The sequence below is a fragment of the Pezoporus wallicus genome, unplaced genomic scaffold, assembly GCF_028554395.1.
Source record: "Pezoporus wallicus isolate ANWC-B61680 ecotype Strahan unplaced genomic scaffold, APGP_CSIRO_Pwel_v1 contig_7237, whole genome shotgun sequence".
In the NCBI taxonomy this organism is placed as follows: domain Eukaryota; kingdom Metazoa; phylum Chordata; class Aves; order Psittaciformes; family Psittacidae; genus Pezoporus; species Pezoporus wallicus.
In genome coordinates this window covers 520864-540858 of record NW_026635802.1, presented here as the reverse complement: position 1 = coordinate 540858, position 19995 = coordinate 520864, and the positions used below count along the sequence as shown (strand labels likewise).

Genomic DNA, 19995 nt, shown 5'->3' with positions numbered 1-19995 from the left:
TTGGCCTCCTAATTCCAACAGATGTAAACCTTAGTTAGCTCCATGCCTGTACAAATCTGAAGGTCTAAAGAGCTTTATTTAAGTCTCTGATTGTGTAACTGTGCATCTATTCTTCTGCAAATGATGACGTGGAGTAGTCCAACAGAAGAAATCATTAATCAGACAAACATCCTTCCCCAAGACCTCACTTCTGTGCAGTGGGCAGGCCATGGTGCTACCAAAAGTGCATCATGCTAGCTCACTACCCAAAAATAGGTTGTCCTCAGCAGCTCAGCTCAACATTTTTTTTCTTGGTTCCCTCCTCATTTCCTTCTTAAGACCTCTTCACAAATAGCTCCTTGGCTTTCTCGCGCACAAATGTCCTATGTTCCCAGACTCTCTACAGGTCCTCACATTGCCCTGGATATTATGGAGCAGGAGGGAGAAGTTAACTTTTAGCTAGCTACTCTAAGACAGCCTTCTTCATGTAACTCTTGTGGTCACTCTCTGTTGTTGATGCAGTCCAAACTAGGCACCTCTGTTATCCTGTAGCTGGACAGAATCCTGGGGACTGTAGACTAACCACTGCACATGCCTGGATTAGAGACCTTGCTTTAGAGAGTGTTGCTGTGGAACCGGAGCTAACACCGTGCCTGGAGCTTGTGCTGTGGTGTGATGATTTGGAGTGCTATGTGCTACTGAACCAAAGGTATGGAGCTTAGTAGGTGCATGGATTTCCCATGTTGGCTGGCTTTTTCCTTTGTTGTTCTCACTATTAACAACCTTGGAGTTGGGGGGGAGAAGGAGGGTAAGAGATGATGCTGACGTTTAAAACTGTTTCCCTAAAGATGTCAGAAGCTCAGAAATCGTCTAAAGTAGCCATCAAGAAAATGGAAGATGATTTACCTCCCCCTCCCACCCTTGGCTCAGTCCAGGTCATCGCTCCAGGGAGTCAGGATCTCAACTCACTCCCCGTGCCTCCTCCAAAGCAAGCTTTCTCCAAGTTCTACCAGCAGCGTCAAGTCAATGAGCTAAAGAGGCTTTACAGACACATGCATCCTGAGCTCAGGAAGAATTTGGAAGAAGCTGTGACTGAGGACCTGGCAGAAATGCTTAATACTGAAGATCCTAACACCCAGGCATCTGTGAACCTAGACAAAGTCCTTCCAGGAGAGGTTCAGTCCATGCGCTGGATTTTTGAGAACTGGGCACTTGATTCCATTGGGGACCATCAAGCCACAAAGAAGCTGACAGAAGAAGAGGTCATTCTCAGTGGGGATGTGAAAAATACTTCCCTGAAGTTTGAAAGCCAGGCAATCAATGGAGACAGCCTGTCAACATCAGCCAAGGAATCAGAAACAGACCTTGCCAGAGGGGATGTGCACACTGCCCGGTGGCTGTTTGAAACCCAGCCACTAGATTCATTAAACAAACTGTATTCAGATGAAACCGAAGTGCAGGAGGCAGTTCTCAAGGAGCCTGTCCAGGGAGGTGATGTGAAAGGTGCCAGACAGCTCTTTGAAGCACAGTCCTTAGATGCTATAGGACGCTGCTGCTCAGTGGAGGAGAAGAGCATCCTACAACTGAAGTCAGAAATCCAGGAGCTAAAAGGTGATGTTAAGAAGACTGTCAGGCTCTTCCAAACAGAACCTCTCTGTGCCATCAGAGACCAAACTGGAAACATCCATGAAATCAAGTCTGTCTGCCGAGAGGAAATTCAAAGCAATGCAGTCAGAACTGCTCGCTGGCTGTTTGAGACTCAGCCTTTGGATACCATCAACAAGGACACTTCCAAAGTGCAAATAATCCGTGGGATTTCGTTGGAAGAAATTGGAAGGCCAGATGTCAGTGGAGCAAGGTGGATATTTGAAACTCAGCCTCTGGATGCCATCAGAGAAATCACTGTTGAAGAACAGGATTTCAAGGCTTCAACAGATTTTGTCACAGGGGCAGATGTCAGCAAGCAGCGACTGCTCTTTGAGACCCAGACTCTTGATTCTCTGAAAGGAGAAGCGTCTGAAAGCATTGTAGCCAAAGAACAAGTCATTGGAGGTGATGTAAAATCTACACTCTGGCTATTTGAAACCCAGCCAATGGAAACCCTGAAAGACAATTTTGAAGTGGGACGTTTAAAGAAAGTAGAGCTTTCAGCAGAGGAGAAGGGAGATGTGAAGCAAAGAAAACATGTCTTTGAGACCTGTCCCCTTGGCAGCATCTCCAAGTCATTTGAAGAAGAAATTCCAGCCACCAGCATGGAAGAGGTAGTGAAAGGGGATGTGAAGTCTTTCAAGACTCTATTTGAGACTTTTCCCTTAGACAGCATTAAACAGGCCGATGCTGAACCTGTCACAAAAGAAGAGGAGAAGATTCCAGCTGGCAACGTCAAAGCCAACCAAATTCTATTTGAGACAACACCTCTGTATGCCATCAAGGATAGCTTTGGCAATTTCCATGAAGTCACCTCTGTAAGCAGAGAGCAAATTATCAGTGGTGATGTCAAGAACTACAAATGGATGTTTGAAACCAAGCCCCTGGACCAATTTGATGAAAGCATCAAGAAAGTGGATATAATAAGGGGGATCACAAAACAGGAGGTGATGTCTGGTGACGTCAGGACAGCCAAGTGGCTCTTTGAAACTCAGCCTATGGATGTCATTCATGACCAAGCCACGAAAGGTGAGGGGCATCCCCCGGTGAAGCGGGAGATCTCCCAGAGGGGGGATGTGAAGACCTGCAGGTGGCTTTTTGAGACCCAGCCCATCCACACTCTGTATGAGAAGGATGAAAAGAAAAAGGAGGAGGATGGCAGTGTGCCCCAAGCTGATGTGAAGTCATACACATGGATGTTTGAGACTCAGCCCCTGGACTCCCTGAAAGGCCAAGAGGAGCAGTATTTACAAGTCAGTAAGGCATACAGTCAGGAGGAATTACAAGGAGTTGATGTCAAAACTGTCCGGCACCTATTTGAGACTGAACCCTTGGGCAGCATTGTTGCTGGTGAAGCTGATCAGAAAAAAAACATGCGGTACTCCAGTCGTGTGGAGATACAGTCTGGAGAAGTGTCCAGAGTGAAGGAGTTCTTTGAAGCTAAGCCCTTGGATGCAGCCAAGAAACCAACATCCCCAAAGAATGATGGGACAATTGAAGCTGGATCTGTGCATAAGTTCACTTGGCTCTTTGAGAACTACCCCATGGACTCCCTGAAGGACAGCACTGAGGGTATCCAGGAAATCCCTCCAGAGAAGGATATCAAGGCTGGAGGTAAAAGGTTCGTATTTGAGACCTATTCCCTTGACCAAATCCATGATAAAGTGGATGAGACAGAGCTCCAGAAGATCCAGAAAGACACTATGAGCAAAGCTAATGTCAAGTCCTGTACGATGCTCTTTGAAAGCCAACCCTTATATGCTATCCAGGACAAAGAGGGAGGATACCATGAGGTCACCTCAGTGCAGAAAGAAGAAATCATGAAAGGTGATGTGAAAGGTGCCCGATGGTTGTTTGAAACTAAGCCCTTGGATCAGATCAAGAAGGGAGAAGAGGTGTTTGTGATTAGGGCTGTCACCCAAGAGGACATCAAGAAAGGAGATGTCCAGGCTGCCCGGTGGAGGTTTGAGACAGAGCCCCTTGACTCCTTCTCAGGGGGAAAGAAGTCTGTGCCCAGAACAGTAGATGATGTGCAGAAGGGAGATGTTCAGTCCAACAAACAGCTCTTTGAGTCCCAGCAAGTGGGCCAGAAGAAGTATGTGAGGATGGTTAGTGTCAGTGACGTTCAGCGGGGTGATGTGAGGACATCCACTTGGCTTTTTGAAAACCAGCCTGTGGACTCTCTATATGGGGACGCGGAGAGAAACTCATCTGTCAGCACAGTGCAGAGGGAAGACAACCAGAAAGGGGACGTAAAACGCTGCACCTGGTTGTTTGAAACCCAACCAATGGACACCCTTAAAGATTCAGAGTTGATGGTCAGTGCCGGGGCCCAAGAAGCTATCCCTCACGCAGATGTGAAAAGTACAACGTGGCTTTTCGAGAGCACACCTTTGGATCAATTTAGTGCTTCTGGAGGTAGCATAGAAACAGAACTGAAAGAAAAGACCATGAAGGAGACTTTAGAAATGCTCTGCACTTGCCAGGCTATTCAGCATAATGGGATCCTCATTGAAGCCAATGATATGCAGAGTGTGAAGATGGTGAAGTACCAGCTCAGCAGCCCAGGTGCTCCAGAGATCCTGAAAGAGGAGATTGTGGGAGGCCATTTGCAAAGGATCATGCTGCAGCTCCTGCACAGAACCAATGTGGAAGCACAGAGTGTACTGGTGGAGGAGGACAGAGGAGGCAAGATCAAAGTTAGCCCGTTGCAGCTACTGGACCAGAGTGAAGGTGAAGAGGACTTGAGTGGAAATGTAGCTAAGGCTTTACAGGGTCTCCTCAGTCAAGATGCTTCCATCAAAAAGGGGATGGTGTTACAAGAGACAAAATCAGGATCAGTGAAGATGACTCTCTACTCCCTCCAGTTCCATTTTATCCATCAGAAAGTTGTCAAGGGGGATGTGAAGTCAACAATAGGGAACCTGCTTGCTTCTTCTCAAGAGCAGAAAGCAACAGCAACCATTAAGCGGGAGGACAATGAGAAAGGAAATGTCCAGCTTTTTGCAAGCTGCATTGAGAAGGGAGATCTAGACTACCTGAGGAATCTCCAGCAGCAGTCAGAGATACAATCTCTCATCTCTTCCCAAGCAGAGGAGGGGGCAGATGAGAGTGTCCCATGGGTTGTGCAGGGGGCTAATATACATATCTTACCAAATAAAGAACAAATAGAGAAAGTAATTGCAAAAGGTGAGGCAGGGGCTATGGAGGGAGCAAAAAAGGTATTCACATGTGAAAGCATGGGTAAAGAGGGTGCATTAGAGAGAGATGTTGTGGATGCGGCAGGTGTGACAGGCACCACTGTGCAATGCCTTGGGAAGCCCCTGCCCACAGTGATGGGAAAAGAAGAAATTCTGTCGGGAGGGCTTAAAGTGACTACAAAGTCAATCCAAAGGCTTGCAGATGTCAGCAAGAAGGCAGAGAAAGAAGAAGCCACCACTGCCAATTTGAAGGAAACCAAAGCTACGACGCAAGGCAAATTTCCAACCCAAGTCACAGCTCAAGAAGGAGAAGTGCCCGGGAAACAGCAGAGTTTGGTGACTGGGGGAGCCAGCCAGATGCAGCCAGAAGAAAAGGCCCTTGGGTGTGATCTTCAGACTGCAATGCAGAGCCTGAGGATAGCAACAGCAGAAGCAAAAAACATTCAACACCATGTCCAGAGCAAGCTACAGAGGAACAAGGAGGAGGTCTACATGGCCTGCAGGCAGCAGGCAACCAGCACACAGGGTACAGTGACCCTTCAATCAGCCGTACATCAACAAGATTCTGCATCCACCACACAGGAGAGCACCAGCACTGCCACCAGGACCACCACCACTAGAGTCCAGGAGTCATCCAAGACTGACACAAGTGTGTCTCAGAAGAGCATAGCATCACACAAAAAGGTCAGTGCTTCAAAGGAAGTAAAGGGAGGACAACTATTGAGCCAGGAAATCCAAGTTGTGCCTAGCAGAGATTTTAGCATTAAGGATGGCCTTTATACTGCCACACCCATGAAAACCTATATAAACCCTTTTGTTGAGTCTGATTACAAAGAGCAATCAGTGCAAGAAGAAAGAGATGTTATTATCAGAGGGGATGTACAGACAGCTATCAGAGCACTGCAAAGTGCCGCCACTGAACAGCGCCTGGTAGAAAAAGAGGATGTTGTCCGAGGTAATTTAAAAGCCACACTTCAGTCGCTGGAAAAGTCTAACGTTAATGTCTCCAAAGGGGATTTTAAAGCCGCTATGATATACAGAAATGCAGGGCAGTCCTATTCTGTGTGTAAAAAGAAAAATGAGACTCAAGTCATTAGTAACCAGACTGCTGTAGTGGCTTCAGGGTCACAGACTGATAATGACTTTCCTCCTCCTCCTCCCTCAGTTGCTGTGATGAAAGCAGAGCATTGCCCACCCTCAATCAAAGCAACAAGAGAAGGTGCCCTTCCACTACCAATCAGCAAAGATGAAGCCCCAGGATGTTCTGCACCACTTCAGACCCCTTCTCATGCTCTCCCTTCTCTGTCCTGCAAACCCACTGATCAGAGTCCTATAGAGAAGCCCAGGACTCCTCCAAAACCAGAAATTACTGCCCTACCCGGGAAAAAACCTGTCCCCCCTCCAAAACCTGAGCACCTCTTACAAGAGGCACATTCTGCCTCTGCAAGTAACTGCACAAGCAGATCAACCAAACTGAGCCCTCCACCCTTGCCTCCAAAGCCTGCAGGCCTGAGGGAGATCATCAAGCCAAAGCCTCCCCTCATGGAACTGGGATTAAGCTGCATGGAAGTACATGAACAATCAAACCATGCAGAGATTCACGCTTTGGAGACATCTGTGAACAAGTCTGTCACAGATCAGGGTATGAGCCCTGAAAGAAAGCTGCCAAAAACCCCTCTTCAAATTGCAGAGGAAAGGTACAAGGCCAGCAAAGCAAAACAAGGAAAGGTGGAATCAGTCAGTGTTAAGACTTTAAAGCCAGTAAAAAATGGAGTACTTAGTTCTGAAGTCGAGCAGGGCTTGATGAGTGGGAAAGCAGCGGCTCCAAGATGTCCAGGTGAGGTGGTTCAGAGGCATACAGAGCTGTGCCAAGACAAGAACGGGTGCTTTTCAGGATCACATCCAAGCTGTCCTGGTAGAGCACAGTCACCTAATGTGTCAGGACAGACTGAGCCAAGCACCTCCCCTGTGGGTCACACCACTTTTCCAGAGAGAGGGGTTGACATTGCACAAAATTCCTCGTCCAAGGTGGAAAGAGAAAGTGTGTCTAATTCTTATGGATCATGGGATAGTCAGAGAGTTGTGCAGCAGGTGAGTGAGAAGAGGCAAACGTGTCATTCAATGTCCTTCCATCAGCAGACAATGAACTCCTTTGAGAAACAACATCAGGGGAATAATGAGCAATTTAAATGTCCTGCTGGAGAGGCAGAGGCATCTGCCCAGGAGAAGCCAGTGGTTGTTATGAGAGAGAAAAACAAGAGAGAAACAGAAGATGAACGTCGGAAGAGACTGTCAGTACACAAAGAGGAGATCATGAAAGGCAATGTCAAGGAGGCTATGGAGATCTTTGAGAACCTCAGGAGACAGGAGCAGCTGCAAGAGATCTTGACTCGGGTGAAGGAGTTTGAGGAGGAGACAAGCAAAGTGGACGTGAAAGCTCTGAAGAGCTTCTTTGAGAAGGTCCCTGACTGGGTTGTTCGTCAGAAGGCCCATCAGGCCAAGCAACAGGACAGGGTTGATACACTGGCAAAGGAGGACACTGATGGTGTGTCCTCAGTGGATCTGGTTTTCGGGGACCTGGAACGAGCAAGTGCTGAGATTATCCACCTGAAGGAGCTGACACTTGCCCGGCTGCAGGACATTGAGGAGGCCATCAGAAAAGTTCTTTATTCTGTCTCTAGTCTCAAGTCTGAGTCAGACATTGCTGGGCTCTCAGGGCTGTTCAAGGAGTCTCTGGGGAACACCCAAAACTCTATGAGCAGCAGCAATATCCGTAAAATCAGTATTGTCTCAAGCAAAGCCAAGCAGGAGGGAGTCACACTGGGGACAGGGGAAGCAGCATCTATGGAAGATGCAAAGGTGGCAGAAAAGACTGAGGTAACCAAGACAGAGCTAGAGGTCCCTCGGCTAGTTCAGTCTCGTGTCAGCTCTCCATCCTCACCTTCCTACATCACCATCGAGTCTGCTGCCAGGAAACCAGCAGAATCACCCAAGACAGCATGTTCCCCCCGGGATGTCCCTTCACCAGACTGTCCTGACACTCCAAGAAAAAGGGAAGCTTTTTCTCAGGACAGCTTTAACTCCTTCAGCCAACCATCAGCAGAAGAAAAGAGTCCAGAGCCTGTCCAAAAAAGTGCTGGGTTGACCTCAGTGAAAGAGCACACCCTTGGCAATGCTAACCACGCAATGAGTGACAAAGAGAGGTCCCCTCTGGATACCTCCAAAGGCAGCTGCCACTGTGGGATGAAAGGAGGCTTTTCAGACTACTCCTCCCTGAATGTCCCAAGCCCACAAAATCCACGGAGGCAGAAAAGCATCCTGGAGCTGCAGACAGGGCCTGATGGGTCCAAGCTCTATGGAGCCACTCGGACTGTCATGGAGCAGTATGAGGAAATGGACCAGTTTGGAAACAAAATCATCACTTCATCCACCACAGTCACCAAGCAATCTGAGACACAAACATCTTCCACGTGTGATGTAGTCTCTCATCCCCAGTATGAGGTATCTGCCTCACCCATGTTTCGGAGGTACTTGAAGAGCCCAGGCGAAGACTTCCACACCAATGGCAGTTTTCAGGAGCCAGGAGTGGTCTTTGTCACCTTTGGCAACTCCAAACCGAAGAAATAAGAGATTCTGGAGAGCAGAAGAGAACTGTTTAAGACAAGAAAGAAAGTCCACTATAAAAAACATCTCCTGGTTTATCCACATTGCACACAGGGATTAATCTAAGGACTTCTCAGGATCATCGTCTTGGCATTCGCATACAGACAGGACAAATGCAGTCTGCCTTGACACTGAAGGAAAACAGCCTTCACCTGGCCAAACCAACAGACTTGGTGCTGCACCATAACCCAGAGCCCTGACACTGTTAGAAGCACAAGGGAAAAATCCATCCATTAGCACCTTCGGGTAGCTTCTTTCCCCTAGAGTGTTGGGGCCAGGGGGTGGGGTGGGAGCAGTGTTGTATCAGGCTTCTCTGAACTAATGAAGAAGAAAGGATAGGTAGGATCAATCAAAGAACCAATCTGGTCATTAGCAAACGGACACCTTTATATTATCTTCCTAAGAAGGGCATCCTAAACACACATATATACACATGCTCATATTGATGGGTGGGTTGGATTGGTTTTATCTTAGTTAAAAGGAAAAAAAATAATCTCAAATAGCCGTAATTTATTGGGGTTGGGGAAGGTATTTATTAGGGGCTTTTTCAGTTCCTGGAAAGTACCAGATGCTACTGAAAAAGCCAACACCTACAGCTGTTATCAGTACTGTTCCCCCAAAGAAAGATGCTATGAAAGGTTACTTATTTGAGTCAGAATGGTTACTGCTTTCCTCTGTTTTTAGAATTGTAATTTATTATTCAAAATATACAAATCTCTTATTTTAGATTTTCCATGCTTTCCTACATGTTTACTGTTTAAATTCCTTTTGAAACTTTGTAAAGCAATTTTCTTCTTATTATGACTTTGTTTTGTACATTTTAAACTGAAGAATTTAGATAATTTGTGGTTTGGTTGTTGGGTTTTTTTAACTTCTATTGCTGCATTCTGAAGGTAAACATTACCTCTAAAAATACCTTGGTCTAGTTGAGTTTCTTTTGTTGAATGCTTGTTTCCTTTCACAGTACCTAGAAATCATCCCTCAGTGAAGCAGTTGAATCACATATTGAGAGCACTCTAAATCACTGGAGGGATTTAGTCTACATTTTCTTTACAATGTGGGTGGATTATCAGCTCTACAGCAAGCAGTGTTCGTATCCTTGTCTTAAAACTGAGTTGATTTGAGGGTAATATACACCACCCAAACCAGGACCCTGTGTAAGTGGGTGGGGACTGTGTAGTACGTTCATGCCACCAAGAAAGTCATGAACACTTGCCTGCACCCACTTCTTCCATGTGGCATGCTGAGGTGTTGTGCCTCCATAAGCCTTACAAGGAGGGGCCCGAGTCCCTAGCTAGGTTTTTACATAGATATCAACTTGCATCACGCAACACATTGTTCAAGGTGTTGTAGGCCAGATAGGAGTTCTGTTTCCCCAAAACACAGGTACATACCCAGAGCTCATTGGTTTGTCTCTAGGACCCCATAATTTGAAAATAAGACATGCCAGAAGAAGAGTAATAACACTGTTTTCAGTTCAAAGGAAATGCACCATAGGTTGAGGTAGAAGAGCAGATCACCATAAACTGAGTGCATCTGGTTTCATTTAGACCTTCCCAATGGTTTTCCTAGGACCAATTGCAGAAACAAGGAACAGTTACCTAATCTGGAGCTCCTCTTCAATTTTTTTTTTCAATACTGCTTTCTTACCCTTGTTTGTTTCTCATCTTGGCTTGCTTCAGGGTGTCCATAACACATGCTTGTTTCATTTCTCTATATGGACAGCTGCAGGGCAGTTTTACTAAGCTGCAAAGAGGCAGCTTGTGCAATAGAAATTATTCCACAAGAACTCAACCCAAATATCAGGCACAGCCAGTGCTTAAAAATACTGTTCTTATTGTTTGGGTTTCTGGTTTTACAGCATTTATAAATGTATCGATGAGCCATTTATGAGGCTAAGATCATTTGAGATATGTTTCTTTTGTGGTTTTTCTGTCAGCCAGGAGCTGAAATATCATGGTGGGACAGATGCTGCACTATTTCAGCACCATACATGGCTCCCTGAAACACTGAAAGGTCTGGAGAAAGAAAAACAAATACAAAGATTTGAAACTCAAATACAAGCTAAGGGATCAGCTCATACTCTCTTGTGCTTCAGACCTTGCAATAATAAACCAGTAAAGCATACACAAACTTTCAAATCCCTAATGAGTTATCATAGTTTTCTCTGTGATATTTAGATACAAGATATAACATTGTTCACCATCCTTTGCCCTAGTGGGTCTCTGCATTCATACACAGTCCTAGGTAGATGTTTTCAAGTGCAAACTGGCTGGAAGAATTACCTGGACCAATAGAGAGTGGACAGATGGCCTTGTCTTACTGTACCTCCTTGAGTGGTCAAAGGACAAATTCAGTTACAGATCTGGTTCTCTTGCATCAGTAGACATGAAATATGCCACATTTGAAGGGCCTACATCAAATACTACCCTTGCCAGCTCCATTTCAGCCACTGGTCTCTCTGAGGATACTCAGTCTTAGGTCAGAAAGCTTTGTGTGATTTTGTGTGACCCCTCATACTATAAAGATTTTAATTCACCTAGAGAAAAAAAGGCAACAACTGATAAACTAAGGCAGCTGCAACTTTCAGCGTAGCAATAGTAAGCAGTGTGCTAGAAGAGCCTTCCAGGAACACTTTGCAACTGCTTTTCAGAGAGGTCTTTAGGCAACTTCCTTGCCCACAGTGGCATTCAATTGCAGCTAATCATTTCCCTATCTTCCAAACCATTAGGAAGGCTTGTTCCTGGGGCTGATAAAAATACCTCTGAAGAGCAAGAGTATTTGCTATGCATCACACAGTATGCACTTAAAATAAATCTGATGAAAGAGACCTGCATCCCCTGTAATAGATTATCTCACTTTGGAAACACATTCCAGGAGTACATACATTCATTCCTAGCTAAGTAGAAAGATCTTGCTTGTTTGTTAAACAGCTCTGCTTCCTTCCTTGGTCATGATTAAAGCAAAACATTTACTTTTTTATACAACAAAGACACGTTAACAGTTACTCTCTTCTCTGCCAACACAAACACTTTCATGCTGTAGAGCTCGTCACTGTCAGAAGTGCCTGCCAGAGTATCTAGACATAGCCATGATCTCTACTGCTAGATACAGCAAAGTTGATCCATTGGCCGAGATTTATTATCACCAAGGCTGGCACTGCTCCATCATCACAGATGATGCTGCATTCATGCAGCTGCCTATCACCACTCACTGCTCCTTGCCAGATAGCCTGCTCGTTTCCTCCAGTGAAATGACGTCCATGCCGAAGGTGCAGAGCTTCAGTTTCTCCTGGAGTAACCCACAAACATGGCATCACTTTCCATCTGGCTTCTGCTACCATTTTCCACTTGAAGAATCTATCTTATCTTTACATGAAAGCAAGTTTTTGCTTCACCTTCACCAGTACTTCCCTCTCATTGACATTAGCACAGTTGTGTAGTCACATTGAAGTTAATCTTGCCTGCCTGACTGATTTTGTCCAAATACAGGGGCTTGTTTTAGCATAAATGTATCACCTTCTAGATTCCCTTAACTGGACCACTGCTGAATGTATGGGAAATTTAGACACCCATTACATACATAGACACTTGCAGATTTATGGTCTCCCCTCTCTAGAGGACTGGGCTGGCAGATGTCTGCTAAGATCACTGCAGACTGAAGGAAAGATGGGGGGGTTATATGTATACTTCCCTCTAGAAAAGGGGAAGAAAACAGAAGACATCAAACTCTTCTTCCAAGTGTGGCCGTAGGAAAACAAAGATGACAACATTACTGATATGTTCAGCCAAAATGAAGGTAATTTTAAAAATATGGTCCTTCAGGTGCCTGTTGCAAATAAAAATAGAGGTTTTTGTTCCCTTGTCAACTCATCTCTTGAGATATATGAACACCTTTCACATTTCATATAGTCACAGAACCACAGGTTTAGGTTGGAAGGGACCTTAAAGATCATCTACTTCCAACTTGCCCTGCCATGGGCAGAGACACCTTCCACGAGATCAGGTTGCTCCAAGCCCCTTCCAGCCTGGCCTTGAACACTGCTAGGAATGGGACAGCCACAGCTTCTCTGGGCAACCTGTTTCCTCTGGTCAAAGCTAAAATCTGGCCATCAGCCCAATCCACATAAGAGCAGAAGGTAACCTTGCCTTTCCTCTTTACTGACAACACTGCAAACCAGTGTGAACACGTATTGACCAAAAAGTCAGAGGGATCAGAGAGCACCAATGAGCATCAGTGAAATTCTGGCAAATTACCCAAACAAAGGGTCAGAGATGCCCTCAGTGAGGGCGTATCAGTACCCAGAGCACTGACCTGGCCAGTCAGAGTTAGGTTAGGCTCAGATGCACTCCTTTTGGGGGTTTGGACAGACTTGACTTGCAGAAGGTCTCATGAGCTGAGCCCCTGCTTCAGACCACAGTGAAAAGGAGTGCACAAAGATACCCACATTGCAACTAGCATGCTCTATATTATTTGACCATGCAGACAACCTGGAGCTATTTCTGCAGCTAGGCTGATGTTCAAACCTCTTTATTCTCTTTCTCTCTCCACCAACAAAATAGCTAGTATTGGCAATGCTTTCAGAGCGATTCCCTGGGCTCTTCATATAAAGTGGTGTTTGAGGAATCAGGTCATGGCATAAAATACATCCACAGAGTAAACATAGTGTAGTAAACCACCAGGTTTATGGAGCTGTGGAAGCTTTAACAGTGAGAATTGCTGTCTCTTTAGGGTTTGTACTGTATGGTCTGTGTGAGAAGCCGTAACGATACCAGTGATTTCAGGAGTTCCCAGCCAAGGTTTCTGAATCAGAGCCTCTGAACAATGCTTCTTACCTCACTCACAACTTTTAAATGATTCAACTGAGTGAATTGTTTGGTCTCAAGCAAATGAATAATTTCTCTCATCGGGGGTCCAAGGGTGTCTTGTCTTTCTGTCCTGACTGAAAATTAATGCTGACCTGTCCAATATGACGAGTAAATTGAGTCAGGGATCTAAACTCTCACAGCAGATCTGCAAAAGAGCATCAACAAGAAAATCCAACACAAGCGGAAGATTCAGCAAATTATCTTGCAGATGCATTTCCAGGTGGTCATGATTCAGAGTTATTTCACTTTTCTTTCTCCTTCTTCAGCCCATGTTGAAAGAAGTGTGTGCCTCATGCCTGCAGCCTGTCTACTCCATGGAGCGTGTTGTCACTGACAAAGTCTGTGTGCATCACTCCTGTTTCTGCTGCCAGGTCTGCAGGAGGAAGCTGAGGTGAGTGGTAGGACCCATGTGCATATATTTTTAAGGGATGTCCAAGTAGTTTCCATCACAGTAGTCCAAGGGTAGTTCCAACAGGGCAGACTTCAGGAAATGAAGAAGGTCAGACAGTTTCCCTCATACAGTCTCCCTCTTTACCACAGAGATGGAGACTGTAGGAGTGAAGTCATCCAAGACTTCTCACCTCAAGCTTGTAGACACCTGTAGGTCAGGAATCTGCATGGTGGTGTAAGGGTGAGCTGACAATAAAAGAAATATTTACAATTTGGGAATGCTGATATGGAATTTATTGGAGGAGTCATTTGCGTGCCTCACATGTTTGTGGAGTCAGGTAGGTTGGAAGGTACCTCAAGAAGACTCCACCCAGCCCCTGCAGGTCCAAGGAAAGAAAGTAGCTCAGGAACATGTCAAGGAGGGGTGTCAATGGCTCCAAGGATGGAGATTCCATAGCCTCTCAATTGGGGCACCTCTTTCAAGATCTGACCACAAGTGCAAAGGTTTTTTCTTATATTTCAGCACTGTCCACCTTGTTGTGGTTTAAGCCCAACCAGTAACTCAGAACAACGCAGACGTTTGCCCACTGTTCCCCCTTCTACCCTCTGCTCATGGGGCAATGGGGAGGAGAACTGGAAGAATGTAACTCCCAAAGGCTGAGATAAGAACAGTGCAGTGACTAAGGTATAACACAAACCCACTGCTGCTACTACTACTGTTACTACTACTAATAATAATAAGGGAAATAACAAGGGGAGAGAATATAAAACTAAGAGGGAAAACAGTAAAACACAAATGACACACAATACAGTTGCTCGCCACCTGCTGACTGATACCCATCCCATCCCTAAGCAGCAGCTGGGGACTCCTGGTCAATTTCCCCCTATTTATATACTGGACATGACGTGCTGTGTTATGGAATACCCCTTTGGCTTGTTTGGGTCAGGTGTCCTGTCTCTGCTTCCTCCTGGCTTCTTGTGCCCCTCCTCATCAGCAGAGCATGAAACTGAAAAGTCCTTGATCGGAGTAAGCACTACTTAGCAACAGCTAAAACATCAGTGTGTTATCAGCACTGTTCTCAGACTAAAGCCAAAACAGAGCACTTCACCAGCTAGTAGGAAGGAGAAAAATGACTGTTACAGCTGAAACCAGGACATACCTCCAAGAGCACTCTAGCCCTATCTTCTCTATAACCTCCCATAAAATAGACACAGCAATGAGTTTCCCCCTCTTAACTTTCTCCTTATGACACCTAGCCATCCCAGCTCTCAGCCTCTCCTCAGGTGACCTGACTGCCTTGGTGGCCCTTTGCTGGACTCCTTTCAGCATGTCAATAGTTTCTTTGCACTGAAGAGCCCAAAATGGGGAAAAGTTCTCTACAGATGGTCTTACAAGTGCCAAATGAAGAGGGACGGTCACTTCTCCTGACCAGTTGGCTGGGCTCTTGCTAATGCAGTCTAGGATGCAGCTGGCTTCCTTGGCACAAAGCACACTGCTGGATTGTTTTTGGTCACCAAGACAGCCTGGTCCTTTTCTGCAAGGCTGTTTGCCATCCTCTTTGCCCCCAGGCTGTACAGACACTTTCTCCATCATGCAGTTGTTGTATCAAGGGAGGCCTGTGCAGTTTTACCCATATGTCTATGCTGTGTATACATGGGGAAAGATGAAGTGCTGGTATGAAGCCTGGCCCATAAATGAGAAAGGGATTGCACATAACCTGGGCTACAGCTCCCAGAGGTATTGAAAGGAAATGTTTAATTTTTCACGTGTTTTGGCTTTTGAAGGAGAAATCAAACATATCCTCAGAAAACCGACGCTACTTTTGAAAGGTTTCATTCTTCAAACCCCCTCCTTTTCCCAGCAGTTTCCACAGAAAAACAGTTTTGCAGCACTACAGATTCCCTCCCACATAGCCACTAACAGCTATGCCAATGTGTGTTTTCCAGCTTGCAAAACTATGCTGCCCTCCATGGGACGTTTTACTGCCAAGTCCACTACAAGCAGATGACTGGAGCCAAAAGCAGAAGTGAGATGGAAAGGCTGGAGCACCAGCTAGGAGACCATCAGATTCAGCGAGTGGCGATGGTAGGCAGAGGACCACAGCCCCAGGACTGGTACAATAGGGCCAAAAAGAAGACTGAAACAAGAGAGAAACCCACATCCTTCAATGCACGGTGTGGCTTGCGGCTGGCTGAGCACAGGCAAGAGCTGAACAGCAGGTCTGACCTCTTGGGGAATAAGCTCAGAAGGGGCTGGCCACCTTCAGAGACAGCTTTGTTGGCTGCAGATGGAAAAGCGGGAATGGGAGCATGTTCCTGGAAAAAGCCTGCACTAAGCCTGCAAACCTACCAGGCTGTGGGCAGCCGGGCAGGCAGGATGATGCTCAGGGGTCAGGAGGGAAAATCAGCAGCAGGGGCAGCAGTGGAGAAGGGAAGCTTCTTACCTGGTATCACCTATACCAAGGAAAGAGAGCACGTGTGTTCCTGGCCCAAGACTGGAGAACAGAGAGATGGTGAAAAGAGTGGGGATGGGGATGTGCCTGAAGGGAAGCGAGGGGGCAAGGTGTCCCAGCGAGTAGCTGAGATCCAGCAGGGCAAATTCAAGTGGAAGAGAGGACCTGTCTCTGCCTCCTCTCCTCTAGTCCTGGAGCCTGTGAAATCGCTGCCTCGTGACTCCCTTCTTGCCCACCATACCACATGTCAAAGCACTAAACCCACCAATTGGAGGTACCTGGGGGGCACAGGGGCCTTCATCCTCTCTGCTGCAGAGCTCCCAGTGAAGGAAAATGAGGTCTGTGGGTCTCTAAGCACACCCAACGAAGGAGGCACAATGTCTGCAATGACAGATGACAAGCCTGAACTGACCATGGCCACGCCAGGAAACAAGCATCCCCTTGGAGAAAGAACGAACAACCTACAGCCCATCTGTGTGCCAGGAGTGCCCAAAACCAGAAACAACACAAATACAGAGCTAAAATGTGCAGTCGAGGGTGCTGATCCATCTGACAATGAAGCTGAAGAAGCCCATTGCCCCTCTGGTGTCTCAAGGACCCCTTACATATCTTCTGGCTCTCTGGAGCCAGGATGGCTGAGTGTAACACCTGAAATCACTGAGCTTGTGAATGAGAAATCAAAGACAAACACGGAGTTCCCAGGAAAACAGATAGCAGTAACTTTGGGGGAAAATACGCAGCCATCCGGCATAAGCAATTTTCCTGAAGTTGAGAGCAAAGGGGCAGAATCTGAGAAGACACAAGAAGTAAAAACAATAGATACATCAGGGCTTCTGCAAGAGCCCATTCCTGAGCGTACATCTCAGGAAAGCAAAGCAGAGAAGAGCGGACTCTCTGGTTTGCCGGATGAGACAGATGACCACAGTGTGCCCCAGGAAACAGAACTTCAGGTCACATGTGGCTCACTGATAACAAACCCTCCTGAGGATATGAGACATGATACAAAATCACCTGGCAACGATTTTCCAGTATCAGCAGACTGTAAAGGAACCTGTGCCACTTGGCCCTCACATGATGAAGCCAACAACTCCAAGTCAAAGGATCCCAGTGAAGTTCTTAGTGGAAACATTCACATTTCTGAGCAACCAGACAAGACTTCAGACTCTTACAAACTGCATATAACCTTGGACAAATCCAAAGGTCATTCAGTGGGTGAAGAGAAAGCGGACCTAAAACTCCCAGTGGAAAGCACTCAGCATACGTCAAGGTCTGGTATTCAAAGCAAAGAGACCAGAAACAGTCAAGCCTGCAGAGAGATGCTGGGTAAAGGTTTCAAGCTTCAGGAAACCCCCTTCACTACGCTTTTTGGCGCTGAAAACAAAGGCAACACTCCCCGAAAACAAACAAAAACCCAAAGGAAACACACTAAGCCGCAATCAGCCCTTGTCACTCTGTTTGGTTACTCCTCAGATAAGAAGCAAACCCAACAAGAAAAACCTGCAAGATCTTCAGGACAAACAGATACCGATAAGAGGCCAGAAAAACCCCAGAACCTCCTCAGCCCCTCCAGCCAAGCAAAACAAAAGGCCTCCAAGAACGATCAGCTGCCACAGCCAGGAGAGATGGAGGTCTTCCATAAACATATCCAGGAGAGCTGTGGGGGCTCCTTAGACTCTACTGAGGGCAAGGAGACTGACATTCTACTGTCAGCTCCTGGCACAAGCATTTCATGCAATGATAAACGTGAGAGAACTGAACTTGACATTCATGACCAACTGTCTTCAAACAGTCAAGTTCAGGGGGAATGGGACAGCTGCCGGCCCTCTCTCATGCCAGCACAGGAGAATCAGAAAGAAGCTGCAGTAACCTCAGAAGGTGGAACAAACCCCCTACATCCTCCTGCAGAGCTCATGGCTACAGCTGATAACAGCGAAAATCTCATCAGGGAAGAGAATTATCATGCTGATGTACTAGAAATTCAGCACCTGTTGAGTTTGGATGTCCAGGACACAGTGATAGAAGATGGGATATTTTTTCCACCAGGCAATTCAGAAAAGTTACACAAGGAAGCTGAGTTTCAATTACACAATGACGTTTTCCTGGAGGACAATAATTTTTTCTTTCCTGGAAGACAAGATTTTCCCTGCAAAGCAAGTGAAATCCAAAATTCAGATTTACGAAATTCAGAGGCAGGAAATCCACCTTGCTTTGATCTGAATCCTTCAGAATTATGCCAGGAAATCTCAGCAGAAACAAATGCCCCACTGGTGCTGTGGGACACCTCTAGTCCCCTGCTTCCTGCTGGACAGAGTGAGATTAATATTAGAGACCCAGAAGGGATCCAGAGCTGTGCACTACTGCAGCAGCTGGATCCACAGTGCCAGGCTCCAAAGGCTGCAGAAGATACATTTGGATGGAGTCTCAGTGCTGAAGGCTCAACAAACAAGTATCTTTCTATGCAGGAAGATAATTTTCCCCTAACGCACATGTTGACCAATCATGCTTCTGAAACCTGTACTCGGGGTATCTTTGACCCTTTTTCTGTTGATTTAACCAAAATGGTCCAGGAGGCTCCTAAAAAACTGGACAGGAGCAAAAGAACATCAGGATTTGAAGAAGGTTATGGAAATCTCTCTTCTGAAGACCTGAACGTGTTAAATGACGGCCCTTTAGACCAGGAGTTCTTTATATAGTTGGAAAAAAAAGACTAAAAGAAACACCCACCTCTGCAGCACAAGTTAGCTGATATAGGACAAAAATTGGTTCATGAAACCAGTTTAGAAATCCCCCACTCCTCTGGCACAAGACAAATTCAGTTGGGCATAGGCTGATCTATTAATGACTTAAGGAGCTAAACTTAAGATATCCCTCTTGTTCATAGTGGGTCGGTGCTCAGTTCCCAAAACAGAACATTACAAGAAATGGCTTTACTGTGAGGAACCTCCAAGGAGAAACTGATCAGCACCCCATTCCCTGCACCCAGAGGTCTTCTGCAGAAGGGATCTTCCATATAATCAAGGTGCCTCAGAGGATGTCTGCATGGCCACAGTCTACATGGCAGAGGGGAGATAGACCCCTGAAGAGGTCCAACCAGCAAGCCGTGAGCTGTGAGCAACAAGCTAATCAAGCACTAGAAACCCAAACAAGAAGGGAATGTTATTATCAGGAGGGAACCAAATCCTTGGCCACAAGTGCATAAGTAAAACGCAAACTCAAATAGGCTGAGGCTGTAGGATGAAGATTTGTCTCCAAATCAGGTTTAGGTGTCTGCAATATTAGAGTTTAGGTGTTTGCTATAGAGATATCAGATGCTTAAGCCCACATCAGAGTCAATGGAGAATTAGTAAGTACAGTCTGGGGAGTGATTCAGCCCACCCTAGAACAGACAACTACATTCAAACAGCTATCAGCTCTCTAGACTGTGTCAATCCATCTTCACTAACTACAGTGCAACCTTAGGTATCTATTTCACATATAGACAACTACATTTGTACATCCAGAGATAAATCCAATCCATGATGAATCAGGCACTTTTTTAGTGGGTGTTTTGCCTACCCTTAATAACGATACCTCACTCCATTATATTTTGACTTCAATAGACTACAAAACTGCTTCACATAGAAGAGTGCCATCATTAGCCTCATTTTACAATGATGAGCAAAGATAAGTGAAATTACTTTGCCAAGGTCACACAGTCAGAAAGGCAGAGGAGGAAAGGGAGCCCACGTATCTCAAAGTCTTGGGGTGTGGGGACATTTCTACATACTCTCCCTGTATGGTTTCACTCTGACCGTC

General features: G+C 46.0%; 2 protein-coding genes across 2 annotated transcripts; both read left to right on the top strand.

Moving 5' to 3' along the window:
- The first annotated feature begins 92 nt into the window (after positions 1–92).
- On the top strand, positions 93–9220 carry XIRP1 (xin actin binding repeat containing 1). Its single transcript, XM_057398292.1, has 2 exons — positions 93–688; positions 828–9220. Exon 2 carries the CDS (start codon positions 828–830, stop codon positions 8451–8453), a length of 7626 nt encoding a protein of 2541 aa, XP_057254275.1. The 5' UTR covers positions 93–688; the 3' UTR covers positions 8454–9220.
- Positions 9221–13623: 4403 nt separating this feature from the next.
- On the top strand, positions 13624–19517 carry LOC130593266 (uncharacterized). Its single transcript, XM_057398291.1, has 2 exons — positions 13624–13748; positions 15695–19517. Exons 1-2 carry the CDS (start codon positions 13627–13629, stop codon positions 18891–18893), a joined length of 3321 nt encoding a protein of 1106 aa, XP_057254274.1. The 5' UTR covers positions 13624–13626; the 3' UTR covers positions 18894–19517.
- Positions 19518–19995: the final 478 nt, after the last annotated feature.